Source organism: Mastomys coucha, unplaced genomic scaffold, assembly GCF_008632895.1.
Source record: "Mastomys coucha isolate ucsf_1 unplaced genomic scaffold, UCSF_Mcou_1 pScaffold15, whole genome shotgun sequence".
Taxonomy (NCBI): Eukaryota; Metazoa; Chordata; class Mammalia; order Rodentia; family Muridae; genus Mastomys; species Mastomys coucha.
In genome coordinates this window covers 5,466,573-5,489,279 of record NW_022196897.1, presented here as the reverse complement: position 1 = coordinate 5,489,279, position 22,707 = coordinate 5,466,573, and the positions used below count along the sequence as shown (strand labels likewise).

The following is a 22,707-nucleotide window of genomic DNA, read 5'->3' as shown; positions in this document are numbered from 1 at the left end:
AGGCAAAGGGTCTTCTGTTCAAGGTACAGAAAGGCTCTTGGCAGTCTTGGCCAGTGTGCTGGGCGCTACCATACAGAGCTGGTCCCTTGAGACGTAGGAGGAGCTTGGGCACATCCTTGGCCGACCTCTGGGTGTCAGGGACATCACTCTGGAGTGAGAGGAGGGGAGAGAGGAAGGGGCCTGGAAGTGCGCGGGTTTGAGCTTTTCCCGAGCTCCAGTCACCCCAGCTCTGACCTTCTCCGCCTGGCTCGCTTTGTAGCCGCCGCCCACCTGGGCGCCTGGGACTGCTGCGGCCGTGGGTGTCCACTCCCCAGGCCTCCTGGGCGGCTGCGTGTGGAGTTCTCCGGGTGCCTAGCCTTCCCTGCCCCCGCTCCGCCCTCTGTCCCTTGGTGCCAGACAGGCTGGTTCTCTGCCCTTTGGGTCGGTGCGAGCTGGTGGGTTTGGCCTGCGCGGCGACGGCTGCGGCGGCGGCGGGGGAGCGAGTAAGCGAGCGCAAGGGGCGGGCGCGAGTGCTTGTGAGTCACCGGTACCTGGAGCGCTAGCGACGCAGAGCCAGCGGCGCACAGCCCTAGCCGGAGCCTAGTGCTAGCGTCGCCGAGCGCGGCCTGCCCCAGGCCCCGCCGCGCCCCCTTGCACCTCGCCAGGCCAGTTCGCCAGCGCCTGAAGCCCTTCTGCCTGCCCCGAGGTGGCGCGGGGCTCTCCGGGGGATGTCACAGAGGCTCCTCGGAGCCCCCAGTCGCCGCCGCAGCAACAGCCACCGCCCGCGGGAACCGCGACAATGAATCCCCAGTGCGCCCGCTGCGGGAAAGTGGTGTATCCCACGGAGAAAGTCAACTGCCTGGATAAGGTGAGAGAGGGGGCGCCTGGCCAGCCCGGACCGGCCGGGCTCCCGGTTACACCTGTTCCAAGAAGTTTTGGCACCTGGGTTGGAAAGATGAGTGGGTTGGTATGTTTCGTGGGTCTTGTCACAGGGAGAGGATGCTCGAAGGAAGATCCCAGCCGTTGTGTCTGAGATCTCCACGACTGGATGATAAGGGTGTTGGAATTGGGAAATGCTTTTGTCCTGGGTGTAGGGTGCGCGACATCCATACGGCTTCCTTGAAGGACGCATGGCAGCCCCGGCACCAAGGAGCCAGGATGGGAACCTAGTAGCTAGTCTGAGCCGCCCAGGGGCCAGGCTGAGAACACAGGAGCTAGACTGAGCACCCAGCAGCAGCCGGCTGAGTCACCCAAGAGCCAGGCAGGGAACTGGGTGTGGGGGGTGCAGTTTGACAAGGCGCGCCCCCTCCCCCGTCCAGTCTGTTCCTCCCTCCCCACTGCACGGACCTTGCCACCTTCACCTAGTCCCCAGAAGTTCTGGAAACAGAGGCTTCAGGAAAAGGACTAATATGTTGTAGGGTGGCCGCTGCCGCAGTGCTTAGAATAAAACCTCTAGGAGAGACCCAGCCCGGTGTAGCAAGCTGACCCACCGGCGGGCGCCTGTTCCGCCAGGGTAAATTCCAAAGGACGTGGCTTTAGCTGGATCGCTGCAGCTTTGCCCTTCCTGGGTGTGGATAGAGTTGAACAGCCTGGGAGACAGACCCAGAGTGATCCCCGGTGGTGACTGACGATTGAAACCAGCCGTTAGGCGGTCTCGGTGAAATTTGCGTTTGGTGTTGCAAATACCACTGTAGAATAAGCTTGCCTTCGTCCCAGACAGGGACAACTTAGTGGAAGCTGTGGGGATGGGGACAAGGTTACTTACATAGTTCACCTTTGCTACTGTGAGTTGTCCGACTTCCGGTGGCCACACGTGTGTGTAAATCCTACAAACAACATTTAGACATTTGAGAAGAGAGCCCTTTTCATTTAAAGCCACACCACCGGCTCCATCTTTTCATTAACAGAGCTCAGGGTTCCCTTTTGGCTATGACAGTCATAGACCCTTGACATTTCTTCCATTGTGAGTCTATAGTGGCGGGATTAACTTAAAACTTTAATAGCTGTCTGATTTCTTTACTGAATTGAAAATAGATAAACGAGTGCTACTACCTACAGTCATTCCTGGTAGTATTATCAAATAGACTGCCTTCTCTGCCCATTCTGTCCAGAGCTGGTATTGCAATGAAATGTTAAGTATTTGTTTTTGTTTTTCTTTCCTTCTCAGTATTGGCATAAAGGATGTTTCCACTGTGAGGTCTGCAAGATGGCTCTCAACATGAACAACTATAAAGGCTATGAAAAGAAGCCCTATTGCAATGCGTAAGTCCTGCCGGTGTGGTATGCCAGGTGTGGCCCAGCATGAGTGCTTAAGTTAGTAGGCATGCCTCTTCTGAAGAATTGACTCACTGTGCCACCCAGGTGTGCAGGTGGCCAATTACCTGTTTACACCACAGACTCCATGGTCATTTACTTTATTGAAGGTCACTATATTTTTGTCCTGCTAATGTGTAGGGTGATTCGAGTGATTTCTCTACCAGGTTAGTTTTTGAGGTTCACAGCATTGCAGACTTAGGGACAATTATTAGAAGCTGCAGAATTTACCCACTGAGAATGTGTGGGCTCTGACATGCATGTCAGGTAGCTTTCCATTTTAATCACATGCCAATTTCCGTTGAAATCATAGGATGTTGCTATCTTGCAATTTTATATCTGAACCTTGTTGCTAGGGAAAGGGGCCTCATTTGCTTGGTCTTCACTGAGACCATCACACCGGGGTTTACATAGGGAATGAAAAGAACTGTGATTCTACCCAGTTAGTCTGGGATCTGTAGTCACAGGTCTTCTGCAGTAGACAGCGAACCTCCAGGGAAATAAAGCATTGGTGCCTCTTTGATGGGCTTCCTGGAGGGCACGTTTTAGGCAATGTTAGCTAGCACTGACATAGCGTTTACAGTGAGTCAGGCCATGCTTAGAGTATTTTGTGTATACTGAGTTACATAATCTTTACCAATTCCTGTAATGAGGGTCACTTTTATTACCCCCTCCATAACAGGCATAAACCAAAGCTTGGGGGAGCTAAGCCTCAGGATAAGGCTCAGATCACTTCCAGAGGCTGTGAGTGGCTCCACACTGGGCTGAACTTCCAAGGCCTCTGTTATTACCTTGGGGCCTAGAGGTGACCCAGAGACCTCTAGACAGACACTAACCTTTTAGCTGGCACCTTGGGCAGAACTTCCTCCTCCTTAGAGTATTTGAAGCAGCTCCATCGGCCTCTGGGAGACTGAGGGCCTGTCTGTCTTCATCCTGTACAAGGACTATATCACAGTCAGCGTATCCTTGATAAACCATGTGCTCAGACCTCTGGTACAGAACTTTAAAAATATCTGGGGGCTGAGGAGGTGGCTTGGTGGGAAAGAGCGCTTGTGGCATAAACATCGGTGCCTGTAACCTCAACATTTTGGGGAGTAGAGGCTGGGGGGGCCAATGGAATATACTAACCATCAACCTAGGCAGGTTCCACGAGAGACTGTGTGTCAAGGGAAGAAGATGGAGACTGAGAAGCCTCTAAGTCTCTTTTTGTGTGCACATAACGTTCTCTCACATTCCTGCAGCTACACACATACAGCATGGTAGAGAATTACAGCTTTTTTTATTCTCTTGGGTTTCTTTCAGGTCTAGTTTAGTGTTCCTAGGTATACAGTAGTTTTCCAGGAACTTAGAATTCTGAGGACTGAAGAGAATTCAGGGTTTCTGTGGATAACTATAGCACAGAGATATTCCTAAAATCTGTTCTCAACATTCCCAGACCATATATACCTTACTAAAAAAAAAAAATCTAAGACAAAAATGAGACTTTGGTATTCTGCTTCTTTAAGAAGGATAAACAATGGGTTCTAGATCAAAGGCCGTACAGCAAGAAGAGAAGGGGCTGACAAGCCATAAGCAAGATAATTATTCCTTAGGTAAAGGGAAGTCAACCATCCGTCCTGCATGGGTTAAGTTTGTGGCTTAATGGCCTCAGCTTTACGGGTCATTCGTTGTCAAGAAGGATCCTTCACAGCTCTGGTACCTGGAGCTTAACCCAGGACATAACAGGGCCTTCTGGGTTCCCCACAGGGCCTTCGAGGGAAAGCAAAAGATAGAAAAAAGGAGGAGAGAAAGTTGCAACAGAGATGGAGAGATTGAACGGGAAAGAAAGGAAAAGAAAATCAAAAGAAAAATAAATCAGAAGAAAGGAGCCTGGGAGTTAGGTGGCTTACTTGGTGTGGGGCGTGGGGCATGCACACAGTCTTGAGGACCTGTGTTCTTTCCCCAGAAACCATGAAAAAAAAAGGCATGGTGGTCTGCCCTTGTTATTTCAGCACTGGAGAGGAGGAGTCATGTGGGTCCCCAGAGCAGCTGGGCTAGCATTCTTGATGAGCTCCAGGCTAATAAGAGACCCCTATCACAAACAAACAACATAGACAACTGTTGAGGACTGATACTTGTGGTTGACCTCTGGCCTTCACATGCATGCTTACATACCCACATGCACATGAAAACACACATGAACACACACAAACACACACACAAACACACACAAACAAACACACACACACTTTAAAAGGCAAAAAATAAGAAGCAAGTCATTGATTGTTCTGGGCTAACCCAAAAGTTCAGCTCTTTCTGTTTAATTCAGCTCAGCTTAATGAAAGAGTACCAGAGTTTGCTGCAAGATTTGAACAAGTTGGGAAGAGCTGGTTTGAACTCTGACTTAGCAGTGGACTAGCCCAGAAACATTGGGATTTGTACCCTCAAACAAAAGAATGTCATCAGTAGGAAATACCCCACTGTGTGCTTTCATAAGCTTGAGTATAAGTTTTTAATAATCTTAGATATCTCCAAATTAAGTATTTATAGATTTCTGTTACTGATGTTGCTAGTGTTTTGTCAGTAATTTGAACTAGAAATTTTAGAGTACCACCTGGCTCTTTTGCTTAATATTGAACCCGGCAGTTCACTTTATTGAATAGATAAAAGGAAGGTAAGAATCCTTTTCTTGTGTGAATGAGAGAGCTGATGTTTTGTCTAATTTAGCTCAAGTACACATCCTATGTCAGCAGGGTTTCTTCAGGAGGTAAGGCTTCGCGGGTTGCATGGTCTGCTCTCCAGGATGCTCCCAGGCTCAGGATTATCTACTCTTCCCAGCCCCTATTTTTCTAAGGGCATGTATTACCATGTGATCTGGTCCATGTGGATTACCCTCTAGGGATCATACACATCTGCTCTAATTCACGTGGTGCTTGTCAATCATCTGTTCCCTGTAGTCTCTGACAGAAGGGCAGCCATAATTTCTCTGGGTCAATGGTGGAAAATGGATTCTCTAATGAATTAAGCTCCAAGAAAATGAAACATTTTCTGTCTGTCTGTGGAAAGCAACATTTTATCTGTACCTCGTTTGGTTCAGTAGTTGACACAAACATATGCTCAAATGTCACTTTCTAATCTGAGAATCTTAAAAGAAGAATACAGTCGTTCCTCAGTACCTGAGGCCTATAGGTTCTAGCAACCCCTCCCCCATCTCCATAGCAATATTGGTAGATTCTCAAGACCCTTAGAGAAAATGATGTGGTGTTTGCATATGACCTGCACATGTCACCTCTAGGTTACTTATATAAGCACAATGTAAATGCTATGCAAATAGTTCTCAGGATGCTTTGCTTCAGTAATGATGACAGGAGACAGCCCTGCCGGTGTTTAGTATAGATAGATATTTTCTAGGGGCTCTCACTGAAAGTAGGTGAGCCTGCAGCTACGGCCATAACAGGTAAGAAGGCAGATTCTCACACTGGCTATGTGTGTGCTTCTGACCTGGAGTTAACTTTTATTAACCTTTTGCCAATTTTAATTCACACTTTTCTCACACATCTAATTTATACATTTTAAAGTTATTGGCCAGTTTCATATGTTGTCATATGTCATCCCTAGACATGATATCATGCATTAAGAAAATATTTTCTTCAAGAATTATAGAACCATTTTCATGTATAAGAAAATAAAAAAAATCATAATATTTATATCTGGTCCATGTTTAACCTATGTTTCTTTCATTGTCCTGGTATTATCTTTTTCAGTTGTTTGTGTGCAGGTACATGTGAGAATTCGTGCATGTTTTATTGTAGGATCCGATCAGGGTACATAGTTTATAATTAGTTGTTAGGAAGAATCCAACTTTACCTGGTTACTACAGGTTCAGTGTCAGGCATTTAGTTTCTGCTACCAGTTCTCTTGGCTTAGATGGCCTCTTAAGAGAATTTTCAGGCAGAGTACCTATATAGTATTTTCTCTTAGACCGTATAATGTGTAATTAACTTGAGACTCTTTGAAATAAATATTAACGTTGTGCTTAAAAATTTGAAAGCGTAAGCACAGGCATTCTCTTTGTAATTGATACCCGAGGGCATCTTTTTTTAATGGAACAAGGCAGTGAGTACTTCTTGGGTTAAGATGCGTTGCCTGTTTATATTCTCACGTGTTTAGAAAGCATATAAGCATTCTGTTTGCCTTCGTGCAGAGGAGGACATGTATAAAATGTAATTTACATGGTATTTACATTTTGATCTTTTTGATAGGATGATCAAAATAGAGTGTACCCTCGGAATGAGATTGAATACAATGCACATTTAGTTCCTAACACAGCAGTGAATGCTATTAAAATATTTAAAAACAAACTGGTCTACTTGAGTACGTGCCATGTTTTCATAAGCCTTTGTACTTCACAAGCCAGCAGTGGTTTCTTGTTTAGCACATTCAGGATTTTCTGCATCTTAGAACTTGCAAAGCAGAGAGGACTGAGCAGCATTCTTACTGCTTAGAGGTGCTGGGGAATAACACATGAGACTATTAGACAAGAAGCACAGCTTGTATTTATGCGTGAATTATATGCCAAGCTAAACTACAAACACTTTGATACCCCACATGCCACACAAAGAATATAAACCCCAAGGCCATTTGTCAAATTATTTAATTTATTGTGTGTGAAAGTCAAATTTACATTTATTATGTGTTTATAACAAAAATACATTGGTTCTCAGAGTTCTCTGAGAAGACAGTATTGCTTCAGAAGTAGCAATATCAATGACTGGCCTTTAATATGCTGCCACCATTATCCTAGGACTGGGGAGGACCAGACAATGATGCAATAGTTTATTATGACCTTGACAGTAATTTTCCTAAATCATTCCTTCTGTAGATTTTAATGGTGGGGTGGGGGAACATTTGTTCCTACTGTGTCAAACGTATATTTAATTATGGAAAAAAACCAACAAAAACCCAAACCTACAGATATCTGCACTAAATATGTTTAGTCACCCTTCCAAATAAGATTTCCTCTCATCAAAGAGTCTCACTTAGCATGATTTTGTTAGACTTTTGAAAATGAAACAGCAGGAGCTTTCTCTCTCTGGCTGCATTAGCAATTTTTCCAGTGAATATTCATTGGCTATCTCCAGTCTGGAAGATGCTGAGCTGGGTGCTGCTCATTAAGATGCTCATTGGTCAGTGCGTTTCTGCCAGCCTGTCTTGAGGGTGCTTATCTAGGCCACCGAGCCTCTACCTCTCACTTACCATTTCTCTGTGGTAACTAACATAGTCTTTCTGAGGTTATCAGAGGACAGGGAAGGAAAAGTAATGAAACCTAAACCCAAGCTCCACACCCACTCCACCTCCTGTTTCTCTTATCTTTGTGTGTGCCTTCCAAAATTGGTCCTATAACACTCCATGGCCTCAGATTATTTCAAGGGGATTTGTGGTTTCCTGCTCGTAAGTGAACAGTGGTTACTGAAGAAGGTTTCATGAACTGCAGCCTGTCATTGACACTTTTGAGCATGATGTAGTTGGCTTTGAATTTTTGTCCTATAGGGCAAATCTTTGGATTGTTTGCTCTTCCTCTATAAGCTAAGATTGGCCATAGTGCATATTGTTTACTTTCATAACTTCAGGTCAAAATGCCTGAAAGTAGCAACTTCAGAGAGGGAGCTTTATTTCGACTCAAAGTCCCAGAGGGGATCACAGGTCATCACAGTGGGGAGCGTGTGATGGTCATATGGTGGTGGCAGACCAGAAGCAGAGCAAGAAACCTGAGGCCTCATATATGCTAGGCAAGCGCTGTCTCACTGAGTCTCATCACTAGCCCCTCACTGAGTCTCATCACTAGCCCCTCACACAGTAGGAAGGAAGGAAGACAAGAATTGGCAAATGCAGAGAAACCATGAACATGCACTTGAGCACTAGAAGTTTGAGACAGACTAGTTCATAGTTATGCCCTGTACACTAGGGAGCACTGAGAGCTTCCTTGGATACGGCGAGGAATGATGTATTAATGGACTGGAAGTGGTCCCTTAATGGATTTTAGCTGCCATTGCTTTCACGATCTCCCTTCCGGCCAGCCCCACACTTTTCCTGGGGGCCGACCCAGAACGCTGGCACAGACATACCACGCTGTGTGGGAACCATGTGGTTCCCTGTCTGCCTCCACTCTGGGACTGGACTGTTCTTTCTTGTTTACCTGATTGTCCCTTAAGCCTGCCACTCAGATGATGCTCAGTTAACATCAAGCTTCTCTTGGGGACTGCTATCATGCTAACATCTCAGAGTGTGCACTCTGTACTTAGTCCTCATTCAGCATGGCACCCAGCTGGGTTTCTCCTGGGAAGGCAAGCAGAAGTTGGACAATTTAGAAGAACCTAGATGTTGGCTAGACTTTGGAGAGCCTAAAAGGCAGTTTATCCAAATCTGAGAAGCAAAGGGGGGAAATGTCCTTATTGATGGGTTAGGCTTGTGAACCCCAATCTTGAATGATGGGATTTAGGGCTGCTGCTGAGAGGCTTGGTGTAAACAGGCCGCCTTCTTGAAAGCACCCCCTCTCTGTGTTTGCATTGTTTCTTCTAAGTCTTATTGTATTTTATAAAGCAGGAATTGTTTTCTCCTTAACAAGAACTTTACAGAGATTAAGTGGGTAGGGAATATTTGTAAGCTTCAATGCATCAACTGAAACTTATTGAGTACCCATGTGACATTGGTGATATAGCCTAATATTTCTCAGAGACTGGAGAAAATGTCACAGCCTCAAAAGTGACAACTTTGATGGGGAGGCATTGTGTCATGATGGAGTTCTGTTGAGCACCAATTAGAGCATGCCAGCCTGCTTTGACGTTGTGTGTGTCAGGGGAAAGAGTGTCTTTATTCCTTGACATAAACATTTGTATTGAGGGGTGACAGATTTTCCCTCCTTATCCCCTTTCGTGCCCCCTCCTTCCTTTTCTTCCTCTTGGTGATTGAAAAGAGGTCACTTTCTATCACATAAAATGTTCTAGAACATATGTGAAATGTTCTGATTCTCAGGCCTTCTATGTAGCCACTGACAAAAGTTGACTCATGGTAGAGGGTTTACAAACCACACATGGAATTCCTGCCCATTTGAACATACTTCCAAAAGGTGTCTTTCATGTGCACCTTCTGTCTCCTTATGGTGAGGTATTTGTTATGGAATGATGTGGGATTAGCAAAGATTCCAAGATGAAGCACAGGAAATACCTTTGGAGTCCTGGTGAAATGGAGGGGTGACCAAAGATATAGATGTGGGCACTTAAAGGCTTACTGATTATGTGTCGAGGTTGGTGTCAGGGTGGACACATTGTTGTATGTCTTCCTTGAACATTTTCAGATGAATGTTTCATGAAGTGGTTCCTGGGAAAATCAGGAAATGAGAAAGATGCAGACATTGCTGTGTGCAGCACTCTGTCCTCCAGTGAGCTGAGCCCCTGCAGCATCTAAGCAAGAGCTCTGTCCTCCAGGGAGCTGAGCTGAGCCCCTTGCAGCCTCTAAGCAAGAGCTCTGCCCTCCAGTGAGCTGAGCCCCTGCAGCATCTAAGCAAGAGCTCTGTCCTCCAGGGAGCTGAGCTGAGCCCCTTGCAGCCTCTAAGCAAGAGCTTGAATCTTGTTTCCTTTCTGCTTCTGCTGTTGTGTGACCAGGCTGCTCTGGGCTTTTAGCACTAGAAGTGGGATCTTGAGTAATATTTATGAGCTGAGTGTCGAGCAAAAAAGATTGTTATTGATTCTTCTGTGCTCGGACTTTCTGCTGGAAAGACTTTCGGACCCAGCAGAGCTCCTCTTACAGATCAAATGGCTCTTCAGCCCTCTGATTGAGACTGGATGGTACTGACATAGCCGTGGAGGCAGGAAATTGTGAAAGGACCAGACTTAAGTATCTATGATTGTTTATTGTGGAGTTGGGAATATAATGTTAATTTTATTTGTATTTAGCTTTGTGTTTTCTTAATGGAGCCCTGGAAGGAGAGGCCTTGCAGTGTTTTGCTTCTGTTTACCTTGCTATAATCTCTTGGTTAGTTCCCACTGAATTCTAGGAGGGGCTAGAAGGCAGCCAGTTCAATGTATGCATCCCTAAATCACTTGGATTCAGAACTAGACTGGTGGTCTGTTGCGTGCCTGCTTCAGCTCAGTGGTTTTAAAAAGATCTTAGACAAGAATCCTTGATTAGCTCCCTTGATGCCCATTATTCATCAAAGGCAGATACAAACCAACACAGAGAGCTTGGAGCAAGAGTGGTAGTACTCAGCCAGGGGCTTACAGATCTAAATGGCACAGGGATGCTAATACTGAATTCAGTCTTTAAATAAGACTTCATGATCCATTAGATGATGAAGAGAATGACTTCTACCAAATTCAGCCAAGGCACAAGGGCAGTTGCCTTCAGTCAGTGCACCCATCAATAGAGAAGGCTTGCTCCCACTGGTAACCGTCCCATCCAGAGGATCCAATGCTCTCTTCTGGTCTTCTCACATACATATACACCCACAATACCCATAACTAAAGATAACAGATAAATCTTTTTCTAGAAAGAGAAGGCCTGCTCTACTCACAGGTATTTAAAAAGGTTACTTGTAATTTTGAATTGCATGTATATGTCTATGAATGGCTATGTATAGGTGAGTGCAGTTCCCCAAAGAGGCCAGAAGAGGGAGTTGGGTCCCCTGGAGCTGGAGTTTCAAGTGGTGGTGAGCCATAGGACATCGGTGATGAAACTGAACTAGGATCCTTTGCAAGAGCAGTATTGACTAAGCCTGCTCTCCAACTTCCATGGATGTTTTTTTTTTTTTAAAGATTTATTTATTTTATATATGTGATTACATTGTCACTGTCCTCAGACACACCAGAACAGGGCATCGGATCCCATTACAGATGGTTGTGAGTCGCCATGTGGTTGCTGGGAATTGAACTCAGGATCTCTGGAAGAACAGATGGTGCTCTTAACCACTGAGCCATCTTGTTTGATGAGGCATCTTTTGTTGTGCACGGCTGTGTGTGCAAGGTTAGCTGGCCCATGAGTCTCTGGGGCTTCTCCCATCTCTGCCCTCCATCTTGCCATTTCTCCAGCATTACTGTAGTTTTTATACCTCCATTTACCATGTTATTTATTTATTCTATTTTTTTTAAATTTTTCATTTTTCAAAATAGGGTTTCTCTGTATAGCTAGGGAGCTATTCTGGAACTCTATTTGTAGACCAGGCTGGCCTCGAACTCAGAGATTCACCTGCCTCCGCCTCCCAAGCGCTGGGATTAAAGGCGTGTGCCACCACTGCCCAGCTTTAAGGCCCATCTTGAAGCACAGTTGCTTTGGTTACCCGTTTAATTTTTGGCTGAGATTGGAACCTGGATGTTCTCTGCCTGGGCTTGGAGATGGGCTCGGGGCCAACGGAAGGCAAGTTAAGTACAAGAGGTTTGCATTTTTAAGGGACTACTGCTGGCAAATATGTTGACATTGAGTGTTGCAATATTACAAAGTAGTGCTGGATTGGCATCACTCCACAAGGGAGGGCATGGTCCCAAGAAGAAGGGTTGCTACTTAAGATTCCAGCCACAGTTAAGGAGTTCTCTACTACTTGCATTCCTGACCAACTGGCTGGAAATTTCAGAGTGACATCAACTCTTTCAGATATGATAATTAATTTGGATGATTCCTAGAACTCAGCAAGGAGCTGGGGGAGGCATGATAAAAGTACATTGAACCAAATCCTCAATAAATTAATTAGAAAAAATTCATTTTATCATCAAAGACACAAACCAAGGGAAGGGGGTGTGTGTCTCGCTGGGTAGGTGTTGGCTTCACAAGCACAAGCAGTTGAGTTCAGATCCCAGCACCATGCAAAAGGCACATATCTCTGCCTGGTGGGAGAGGAGATGGGGGGTGGCTGAGGTTTGCTGGCCAGGCAGCCTAGACAAGAAAACAAAAAGGTGAGCTCTGGGTTCAGTGCAAGAACCCAGTAATGAGCAGAGTGACAGGTGAGCGCGTCCTCCTCTGGCTGCTCTACATCTGGGCGTGGGTGTGTATACTTGTACACACATGAACATAAACACACCAGAGGGAGGAAACCTCCACAACTCAAAATCCCCCAAATACAAAGGCACATAGGTCAGAATCTGGGAGAACCCTGGACACAGTGGGTGATGCAGTAGTTTTGCTCTGTTCCTTCCTCCGACACACTCATGTGCTCAGCAGCCACGCCTCCCCACCAGCTTCTCACAGCGAGGGTATTTACTGGAGTTTCATTACTTTAGTACAACTAATAGAGTCATTTGACATGTGACTGTTCAGTCTCTAATCCCCTCCACTCTCTGGAGGAGGTCAGCTGACATAACCCTACTTAAAGCCCCAAAGAATTCCATGGTCTTTTGGAATAGCCAGCCCCACTTTGAGCAGTCTTGACAGCAAACAGTTTAGTTTGGTCCATGGGGCTCATGAAGGACGGAGGCACTCCAATTCCTTGGGAAAGTCCAAGTACTTAGAATATGCCTGTCAGAAACTAGAGACAAAGGCCAGTTAAATTCTTCTCTCCACAATAGCTGTGCTCCACCTGCCTTCATCAATGTGGTCTTTGTTCATATCACAAACCTTCTTATCTCATTACAGCATGAAGATTGCTATCTGTAGTTAAGAAGGTAGGAAACACATACACACACACACACAAACACGCACACACCACAGTCACAGAGAGTTTGCTGCCTTTGTAGGAGGACCTAGCCACCTCAGGACCTAGACCCTCAGGAACTCTGTAGACTTGGCCTTATAAACAGATCTTTTCCAGAAGCATCCTTGAGGGTAGGGATGGCTCTAATTGCCTCTGTATGTTCAGACATCTGCTGTGTGTTTACATGACATCTAATAGAGAAGATTGTCCAGCCAGCTTTGTCAGGGACACAGTGAGCCTTTTGGCTCTCTGAGCAATATAGCTCAGCTTTATTCCAGGCCCTTGAAACCAACAATTGACTAAATGAGAGTGCAGATGTTTCTGTCCATAAGAATCCACATGGCGATTCTTGCCAGAACTGGCCTTGCTTGGGCTGATAATATACTTGCTCAGTAACAAGTGCTTTTGATGAGGTGAAATGCTGACATTTATAGCTGGATTGTTCATCACTGATGTGCACTTGAACAATGGCTGACAAAAATAACATTTTAAAAAGTAGCTTATGAAAATTACTTTTTTTATAGGACTGTTTTCCAAACTCTTAAAAGCAAATCCTGCGTGTCTTATTTCCCCCTTATTGTAGTGATAAAACACTCTGTCAAACAGAACAATATGAAGAAAGTGTTTATTTTGGCTCACAGCTCAGGGGTACATACAGTCCATAATAGTGAAGAAATAAAGATGGTAGGAACTTGAAACAGCTGGTCACATCACATCTACAGTCAGCAGGCAGAGAACAATGAACACTTGCTGCTCAGTCTTTTCTCTGCTTACACAGTCCAGGATTCTGGCTAGGTAACGGTCCCACCAATGGTGGGCAGGTCTTCCCACCTCAGTTAATGTAATCAGAACCCTCCACTGGTATATCTAGAAGCCTGTCTATGGTAAGATACGAAATTCTGTCCAATTGACAATTAACAGCAACTATCACAATGAATGTTAGGTAAATGGCTGTATACACATTCATTTGCATATCACACATATGTTCTTGGAAATATGTTTTCCCCTCAAGCTTAATATACTTAAGGATTAATGAATTCATTCACTCATGAATGAAGGATCCATGTGTTTGCATGTGTACATCCACATGTGCTGTTTTGTTCCTCAGCTGCAACCCATCATATTTTGAGGTAGGGTTTCTTACCAGCCACATAGGTTAGGCTACTGAGCTAGTGGGCCCCAGAGATTTGCCTGTCTCTGCCTCCCTCCCTGGTGCTCAGATCACAAGTATGCTCGCCTCTTGTTTTTTAATGTGAGTTCTGGGATTGACTCCCAAGCCCTTCAATAATGGAACCATCTCCAATATCCTCTATTTGTTGGTGGAACAATTTTATTTTCTTGTGTAATTTTCTGTCTTTGCCATTTCCAGAACTTTATAGACAACTTAGTGGGATCTGTGCTCCCCCACCCCCATCTCGCTGATTCTCTCTCTTTGACTCTGTTTAAGGTCTTTCCTGTTGCTAGTGACGCAGTTCTCCAATTTCCTTAACATTATGTGAAATTCTATTTAAAATTTGTAGATGCTTTAGGCACATAATAATTAGGGGTTATTCCTGTCGGGAATAGAAACACCGTATTAGCACAGTTCTTCCTCCAAGGCTGCTAAAGAAGGATCCTTGTTTAGAGGGCTTGTCTCTGTGCTCTCTCTCTTCTTAAATGGTTCTTATGTAACGCTGGGTTTAATTGCTTGGGAGTCTGGAGCTGGTTTATTTGTGTGTCTCTTATGTTCTGAGCACCCGGAGGTTGAGTGGTCTGTGCCCTGTGTTCTACTAAATGGGTGCCTGGAAGATGTTGTTTCTTCCACCAAACAGCGATGACACAGCAGATGAGGAGTAAACACATTTGGGGACTTTCAAAGTATACTGATTGCCAACTACAGTGGTCCATGTCTATAATTCAAAAAGGGGAGAAGACAGGCTGGGGATGCAGCTCTGCTGGTGAAGTGTTTGCCTAGCATTCCCAAGAGTCTAGGCTACATCCTTAGCACTACATAATCTGAGTGTGGTGGCACATGCCTCTCACCCCAGCAATTAGAGAGGTAGGGGCAGAAGGATCAAGAGTTCAAGGTCAGCCTTAGCTATATTGATAGTTTGGGGCCAACTTGGGTGAAACTCTGTCTCCAAAAACAAACAAACAAACAAACAAACAAACAAACAAAAAACAAGGAAAAAATTGTAGAAAGCACATGCGATCCAATAATTTTGTATTTGACAACAGTGCCTCTCTCCCTTCCTTCCCTCCCTCCCTCCCTCCCTCCCTCTCTCTTTCCCTTCCTCCTCCCCCACCCCCTGTCTGTTTCATATCCTGGTGGATTGGGAGACATTATCACAGAGGATTTAAAAATTAATTCTGCAGTGGGAGAAGACAGGTGGTCACATAAAAGAGCCACCTAAACGGAGGAGGGATCGAGTGATTCTCAGAGGAGATCAACTGGGGAATATTCATGCCCTCCCATCTGCACCAAAAGAAGCAAGCACACAAGCCCCACAAGTTCAGCAGGTGTGGGCTGGGGACCGGCTAACTCAATTCTGACAGAAGTGCTGTATGTGCTAAAACAAAACGTCTAGCAGGTGAGTCCATGTACAGGAGAAACCTGAAGCCAAAACAGTGACACAGAGTGGGAGGAGGATGAGGAGAACGGAACACAGGCAGCTCTGCCAAGGGCTACACATGAGTCACACGCTGGACATGGAACCGCTGCTTTTTTTTTTTTCAAACCTTTTATCATTTCTCCATGATGAGCTATCAGCTACAAGGATAAATGGAATGCCAGTTGGTTCCTTGCTCTGTTTTAGTTTATAATTTCATTGTTCTCAAGTTGCTTTCAAGTTAAAAACTAACTAGGTGGCAGGGTAATGACTTTGGAATAAATGGTCTCAATTCCACTGAAGTTAAGAGGGAAAGGGAAAATATCCAGTCACAGCACACTCAGCCTTCAGGAAGAATTTGCAGTAGTGTACTCCAGGAAAAAGAAAGGTCCTGCTGATAGAGCCTGGCCTTGAGAATTCTGTGGACATCAGCTAGGGGCCCTGTAAACTCTCCCTACTAGAGCTGATGCCACACAATTGACCTTTTATACACATTTCCCAAGCAGACAAAAGAAGGTATGTTCGTCAGTTTTTCAGTACTGTAACAAAATCCCTGTGATAAGTCATTTTACATAGATAAAAGGTTTATTTTGACTTAATATTGGACAGGTCAGCTCATGTTCAGACATACCCCACTGCAGTTGAGCCAATGACAAGGCTCAAGGGCATCACAGCGGAGGGTGATTAGCAGGACAAAGCTCTTTATTTACCCCACAGGCAGGGTAAAAGACAAAAAGAAGGCACGTCCCTGGTGATCCAAGAGCCTCACAGGGCCACACTTTTTAAAGGTTCCACTACTTCCTGAGACACCAGGGGACCAAGCCTTTAGCCTGCAGACCTTTGGGGCACTCAGGATCCATGTTAGAACTGAAGGAATGAAAATCGTGACTCAAGCAGGGCAGATTTTGGAAAATACATTTGAGTTAAAAAGTGTCCATTGTTTCAGAGGGAAAAAGGGGAGACTGACCTGTTAAAGCAAAAAGCAACATTGGACTGAACTCCCTCTCCTTGTAGCTTTTTCCGATCAGATTAGTGTGATAATGCAGTATAGAGATGGATGGCTGAGAGCGATGACAGATGACCGCTAACATTAGGACCGCTAACATTAGGATTACACCAGGGAAACGAGCAGCTAAAGGTGAAGGAATTCTCAAAGCACTTATGTGCTGAGAAAAGATGTTTTTCAGTGCTGGGGTTGAAATGTAAGGCCTCGTTCATCAGGCATGCTTTTACTTCATGGTCAAGATGGAAGAGGAAAGAACAGAGCCCAGCCCCCAGCCCCTGAAGGAACACATGAACCATGCTTGATTTTATTATAGATGTGATAATGATGAGAGACAAAAGGAAGCATTTTTGAGTTCCTATTTATTCATTAGTCTTTAACTAAGAAGCATATAATTACATTAAAAGTGCATTAATGTCATTAAGGAATTGAGACAGGGCTAAGGGTACATAGCTCAGTGAATGAGCACTTGCTCAGCTTGTGTGAGGCCCTAGTCCTAGTGTAAACCCTAGCATTTGAAAACGGAAAAGAAAAAAAGAAAATATGAAGCCATTCTTCATATGGTCAAAAGTTGGACTCTCTATATCTAGATACATCTGGGAACTCTTTAGATTTTGGCATTGTGAATCTTGGGGCTTGTTGAAGTTGGGCTCCTTCTGTCTCCATCCCTCTGTTCCTGGACCTGTAAAATGGTGATGTACCAGCCACCCTTCTGCAAGGTGAGAATGTTCAGTCTTGGTGGATAGTAGTAAGAATAGTTCCCCCCTCTTCCAGTTCCCCGAAGAAATCCTGGCTATCATCTACCTAAATGGCTGACACAGGGAGATACCACAGAAGTGTTAGCTGCAATTATTATTGCCTATTCATTTTGAGAAGCTGTCATAAGAGAGAGCTTTGGGGATGGGGAAATTTTCCATTTAAGTGTTAGAAAGGATAAGAGACAGATTGTAGAAATCATTGCCTAATAGGTGTGACATTAATTCCTGGCAAAATTCTCACACGGCTAAGTGCATGGGTGGATTGGGAAGACTTCAAAAGTCCTCACATGCCTGTGCTACTTAGTTAGGCTTATCAGGATGGAAAACCACAGACCGATGCTTCTAGGGTAGAAATAGTAGCTCACCATTTCACATTACAAATATTTGGTGTGTTTAAAGAATGGGTACTTTTCAGGGCTGGGTTTAAGTTCTCCCAGGACTCTTTCCTTGGTTTGCAGATGGCCAGGGTCTCCTGTGTCATATTGTCTCTGTGTGCATCTGGACACTAATTACCACTCTTTATAAGATGGCAACTTTGTTGCTGTGGGGTCTACCCTGATGGCCTGGTTTTCACTTCTTTTCTTTCTTTTCTTTTTCTCTTTTTCTCCTTCCCACCTCCTAGTTTGTTGCTAGGGAATCACAAAGCCCAGACAGCCTTAGAACTTGGTATAGCCATGAATGCCATCTAACACTGGATCCTCCCACTTTCATCCCCTAAATGCTGCATTTTCAGGCACATGCCGTCATGCTTGGATACTTGGTTATTTCTGCAAGGGCTTAACCTCTGAATAAAGTCACATTCTGAGATATTATGGCTAAGATTTCAGCACATCTCAGGGCTTGGAAGGGGAGTACTCCAACACTTCTTTTGGGCTGGACATGGGGAGATATATGTACACAGTTGAGCCTATAACAGGAACATTCAAGAAAAAGCCAAGCAAAACTAGCCTTGTGTTTGGTGCCATGAAAAGTATATGAACAGCAAACTTCAAAAACTTGCAGAAAGCATTGAACACTGTATTTTTTAAAAATATCAATTATGCTTGTATAAAGCTTAAAAACTGAAGTACAAGCTTTCTCTGAACTACAAATTGGCTACCCTGATGGTTAACATAAGTATTCAGCTTGGCAGGATACAGTTACTTGGAGAAGGAGTCCCAGGAGTTGTCTAGCTTTGGCTGGTTTGAGAGGGGTTTTCCTGATTATACTAATTGATGTGGGAAGTTCTGTGCCTGGGATCCTGGCCTGTATATGGTGGAGAAGGTGAGCTTGGAATGCAGGCTGACATTCTCCACTTTCAGTTTTGAATTGTGGATTGATGTGGCCAACTGCTTCAAGCCCCTGCTGCCTTGACCATTAGCTGTGATGGAGCGTGCCTTAACTGTGAACCAGAACAAATCCTTTCTACCGTAAGTTGCTTTTGTCACAGCAATCGGGAAAGAAGCTAAGGCAGCCTCAATACCCACTTCTTCAGCTGACACACACGTTCTTCTGAGTCGTTCTTTTCTAGGTGTAACATTCTCTTCCACCCAGGACCTTCCCTTGCTGCATAAGCTTGAGGAGCAAGCAATTAGTGTTGGTATTTTGTCTGGACTCCACCACCACAGTTACCTGGCAACAGCCAGGTATGCTCCTCCCCACAGTTACTTGTTGCCAGGTAGGTCTGGCCCACTATAAAAGAGGTTGCTCACCCCCTCCTCGCTCTCTTGTTTTCTTAGTCTCTTGCCTCTTGCCCCCTTACTCTTGCCTCTCTCCCCATTCCCCTCCCCCGCCTCTCTGAGTGTCATGGCCGGCCTCTACTTCTCTACCCTTTCCTTCTCTCTGCCTCTACTACTCTCTTAACTGCCCTCCCTATGCCCTAAATAAACTATTCTATGCTATACCATCCTGTGGCTGGTTCCTCAGGGGGAAGGGATGCCTTGGCATGGGCCCATGAGATACCCCCTTCCCCCACACCTCACCACACTTTAGAACATATTCTTATATCTTTTTATGATCACAGCAATTAGGAAACTGTTTTCTGATGGATTGTTCCTGCTCATGGAAGAATGATATTAAAACATTTATAAGGAAATGAATTTCAGTTTCAAATGAAAAAGGCAAGAAGAAATATGACCTGGGATTTTATAAAAAATGGCACAGCTCTTATTTCTTGAGTTTTAAAAGGGAGAAAGGAAATCCAATGGTGACCTTGGCCGTAGTTCAACGTAGATTCTGGTGGGGAGATTTATAATCTTAATAGTCCACAATTTGCAATTTATATTTCAATTTCAAAGTTTAATTATTAATTTTACCATGACACTTTCCCAGCTTGCTTCTCTGCCTTAAAACTTATTGTTTTATTAAGCCACGATGCATTTCATCTGTCTTTCAATAGTTGGTGAAGCAGACTTGCTTGTGTAACATCAGTGGCACGGCCTCCAGCGAGGAAGGAATGTCAGACTCTCAGTGGATCCTGTGATACTAGGTGGGCCTGCTCCGATTTGTTTTCAGTGGGCAGGTTCTCTGTCAGCCAATTCTCCAAGGTGAACTCCGTGAGATAGAAATCTTATCCACCAGCTGAGTTAATGTGTGTTTTGAAAAACACTGTGTTCTGTTTCTTTTCCTCTCTCAAGCCTGCCCCACCCCTTACTTGGAAAACAAATCCTCTACACACACCCCTTTTTTCCTCCTCATCAGATCTTAGCTGTTCAAAGCCGCCCAATGTTGCTAGTGTTTCTATCTTGCATTAGTTATGGTGGGTTGTTCTTTGTACATTTGTACAAAAGCACACTTGTACCAGCTTTTTGGTTACACTTGCAACCACACTGGAAAGATGCCAAGTGAAAGCCATCCATGCCAGTAAAGAGCAGGGCACAGCTACTCTGCCAAATTCTACCAGTGAGTTTTATTTCTCCTTTCCCCAGATGAAGGTCTTCAGGCTCATCTTTCCTTACACTTTCTGTAGATCTTTTCTACTTTTACCTCTCCAATAGCCAGAACTTGTGGCATGATGAACATTTTTAACTTTTCTAAAAACCTCAGTTGGAAAATGTGGGGTCTGAGTCTAGCCTGAGGTTGTTAGAGAATTATCAAATCCTTAACTGTACCAGCCTTTGGAGGTGGCAGAGGCAGGAGGCTGGAGCCAGCTCCACTGCCCTGGCCTTTGTTTAATCACAACACAGGTTTAGCTTCTGTAGAGGGACTAATATAAGGGAGAAAAAAAGGAAAATGAATTTGGTGAATTGAATAAAAATGGCTGCTCTAGGGTCCACAGGGAGTGGCACTTTTAGGAGGTGTGGCCTTGTTGAAGGAGGTGTTTTCTTTCCCGCTTGCTTCAGGACCATATCTGCCTATATACTGCTAGACTTTCAGCCACGATGACAGACTAACCTCTGAGACTAGAAACCAGCCCCCATTAAATGTTTGCTTTTATAAGAGTTGCTGTGGTCACGGTGTCACTTTACAGCATTAAAACAGTAACTGAGATGTGAATGTTTCTAAAGAGCTGGCCAAGTCAGGAATGCTGGCATATACCTGCAATCCCAACATTTGGAAGGCTGAGATGGGATTGGGGTGGGGTGAGGACGGTGTGGCTTAGTTGGTGAGACCCTGTCACAAGACAAAACAGAACAGAACAGAACAAAACAAAGTAAAAATCCCAAAACCAACAAAAGAAAACAAAAAAATAAACAAAAAACCCCCCAAACTCAAATCTCTCCCAAACTCCAAAACCCTGAATCTAAAACCAACAACCCAAACCTCAGGAAGCCATGTCCTCACTGTGGGAGAGTGCTGGACCATCTATCTGCTTTCTGAAGGTGTCCCGGTGTCCCGTCGGCCAGTTGACTTCCTTTCCAACACAGGGCTGGGTATTACCTATTTTCCTGTTGTAATTTGTTTAAGTGTTGCAGTTGGCACAGTTAGCTGAGTTGTAGCTGTGTAGTGATTATCTGAGATCTGAGTGTGAATTTTAAAGTTGAAGTGTTAAATTTTTATAGGCATGCACAGTACTCAAGATTTCAAAAGCTCTCATGTATATTTTCCAAATTGGAATGCAATTTCAAAGTATTTAAATTTCGTATAAGATTTAGATTTTTGAATAAGAGTTTGAGAAAAAGAATTTTTTTTTTCTGTTAGGTTTGAACTTTTTTTTTTTTTTAAGATTGGCTGTGAAGATTCATTCATGATGTTGAGATGTTGATACTCAGGGAAATGCGTGTATGTTGTCTCTAACATTTACACTTAGAAGTTGTATTTTAAATTTCAAGGATTTTTTTTGGTTATATTTTCTTCCAATGTTGCACATCGTGGTTTTCTAGACATATGGATACTGTTGGAATTTGCAAATGTAGAAGACAGGACTAATGCATCTTGTGTACTTTTAAAATTATTTTAAAATTAATTTAAGACTGGGCAAGTGTCACCTGGTTTATGTGTAGTTCATATTGTGGCTCACTTTCTAAATTGACTTTAGTGTTTGCTACAAAATAGCTGAATGTACTTCCATTTTAAGAAGTTAACTTGTAATGTATTAAGGCTTACAACCTTGTTGTATAACATATCATTTAATAGTAAGCTAGCCGCTGTGGAGGTAGGAAGAGGAGAGAGAGTGACCAGCTGATGGGGGGGCAGGAAGAGGAGAGAGAGAAACCAGCGGGGGTGGGGCAGGAGTGTGGAGCAAGAGCACACACAAGGCCTGCAAAGCCAGCTTCTTCACTGTTTCCCACCCATGGCCCTGTTTCTTTGCTAGAGAAATTGTTTGTGAACCTAGGAATATAGGTCTATAAGTTAGGTTTAAAAATCAAATGTTGACTGATAATAAATCACAAATTTAGCATGGGTCAGCAAGATGACTTAGAGTGGACGCCAAGCTTGGTGATCCTGAGTTTGACTTTTGGAATTCACATGGTAGAAGGACTCCTGAAAGTTGTGTGCCTCTACACACACACACACACACACACACACACACACACACACACACAGACATATGCATGCTCAGGTACATGCATGTTCTCATATGCATACACATGCTCACACATGCATAATAAATTAATGTATAAAAAGTTTTATTTTAAAATCATTATTTGATACATATAATTTTTTCATTTCTTAAAGAGGAAGACAAATCTGAATAATAAGATAAACATGTTTATTTATTTTATCATAAAGGATTAAATGCTTGCTGACTATTTGATATGGTAGGACCTAGACCATCTTCATTTTTTTTTTTCAAAATTTATTACTGTCGTGTGTGTGAAGCTATGATGTGCTTTGAGTACAGTTGTAATGTGTGTCAGTGCATGTGTAGATATTAGAAGACATCTTCTAGATGTCAGTTCTCTCCTTCAACCATGGTTTCTGGAGACTGAACTTAGTCGTCAGGCTTGCCCAGCAAGTCCGTGTCTGTGGGAACTGGGATCCAGGCGGGGG

The 22,707-nt window shown here is 44.1% G+C and overlaps 1 protein-coding gene across 1 annotated transcript in view; it reads left to right on the top strand.

The window, feature by feature from the left end:
* Positions 1-239: 239 nt before the first annotated feature.
* Nebl (nebulette) overlaps positions 240-22,707 on the top strand; it is a 375,861-nt gene continuing 353,393 nt past the window's right edge. Inside the window, exons 1-2 of the mRNA XM_031369077.1 lie at positions 240-847; positions 2,147-2,241. Of these exons, the coding sequence (XP_031224937.1) occupies positions 779-847; positions 2,147-2,241 (164 nt within the window). The 5' untranslated portion in view covers positions 240-778. The remainder of the gene's footprint in view (positions 848-2,146; positions 2,242-22,707) is intronic.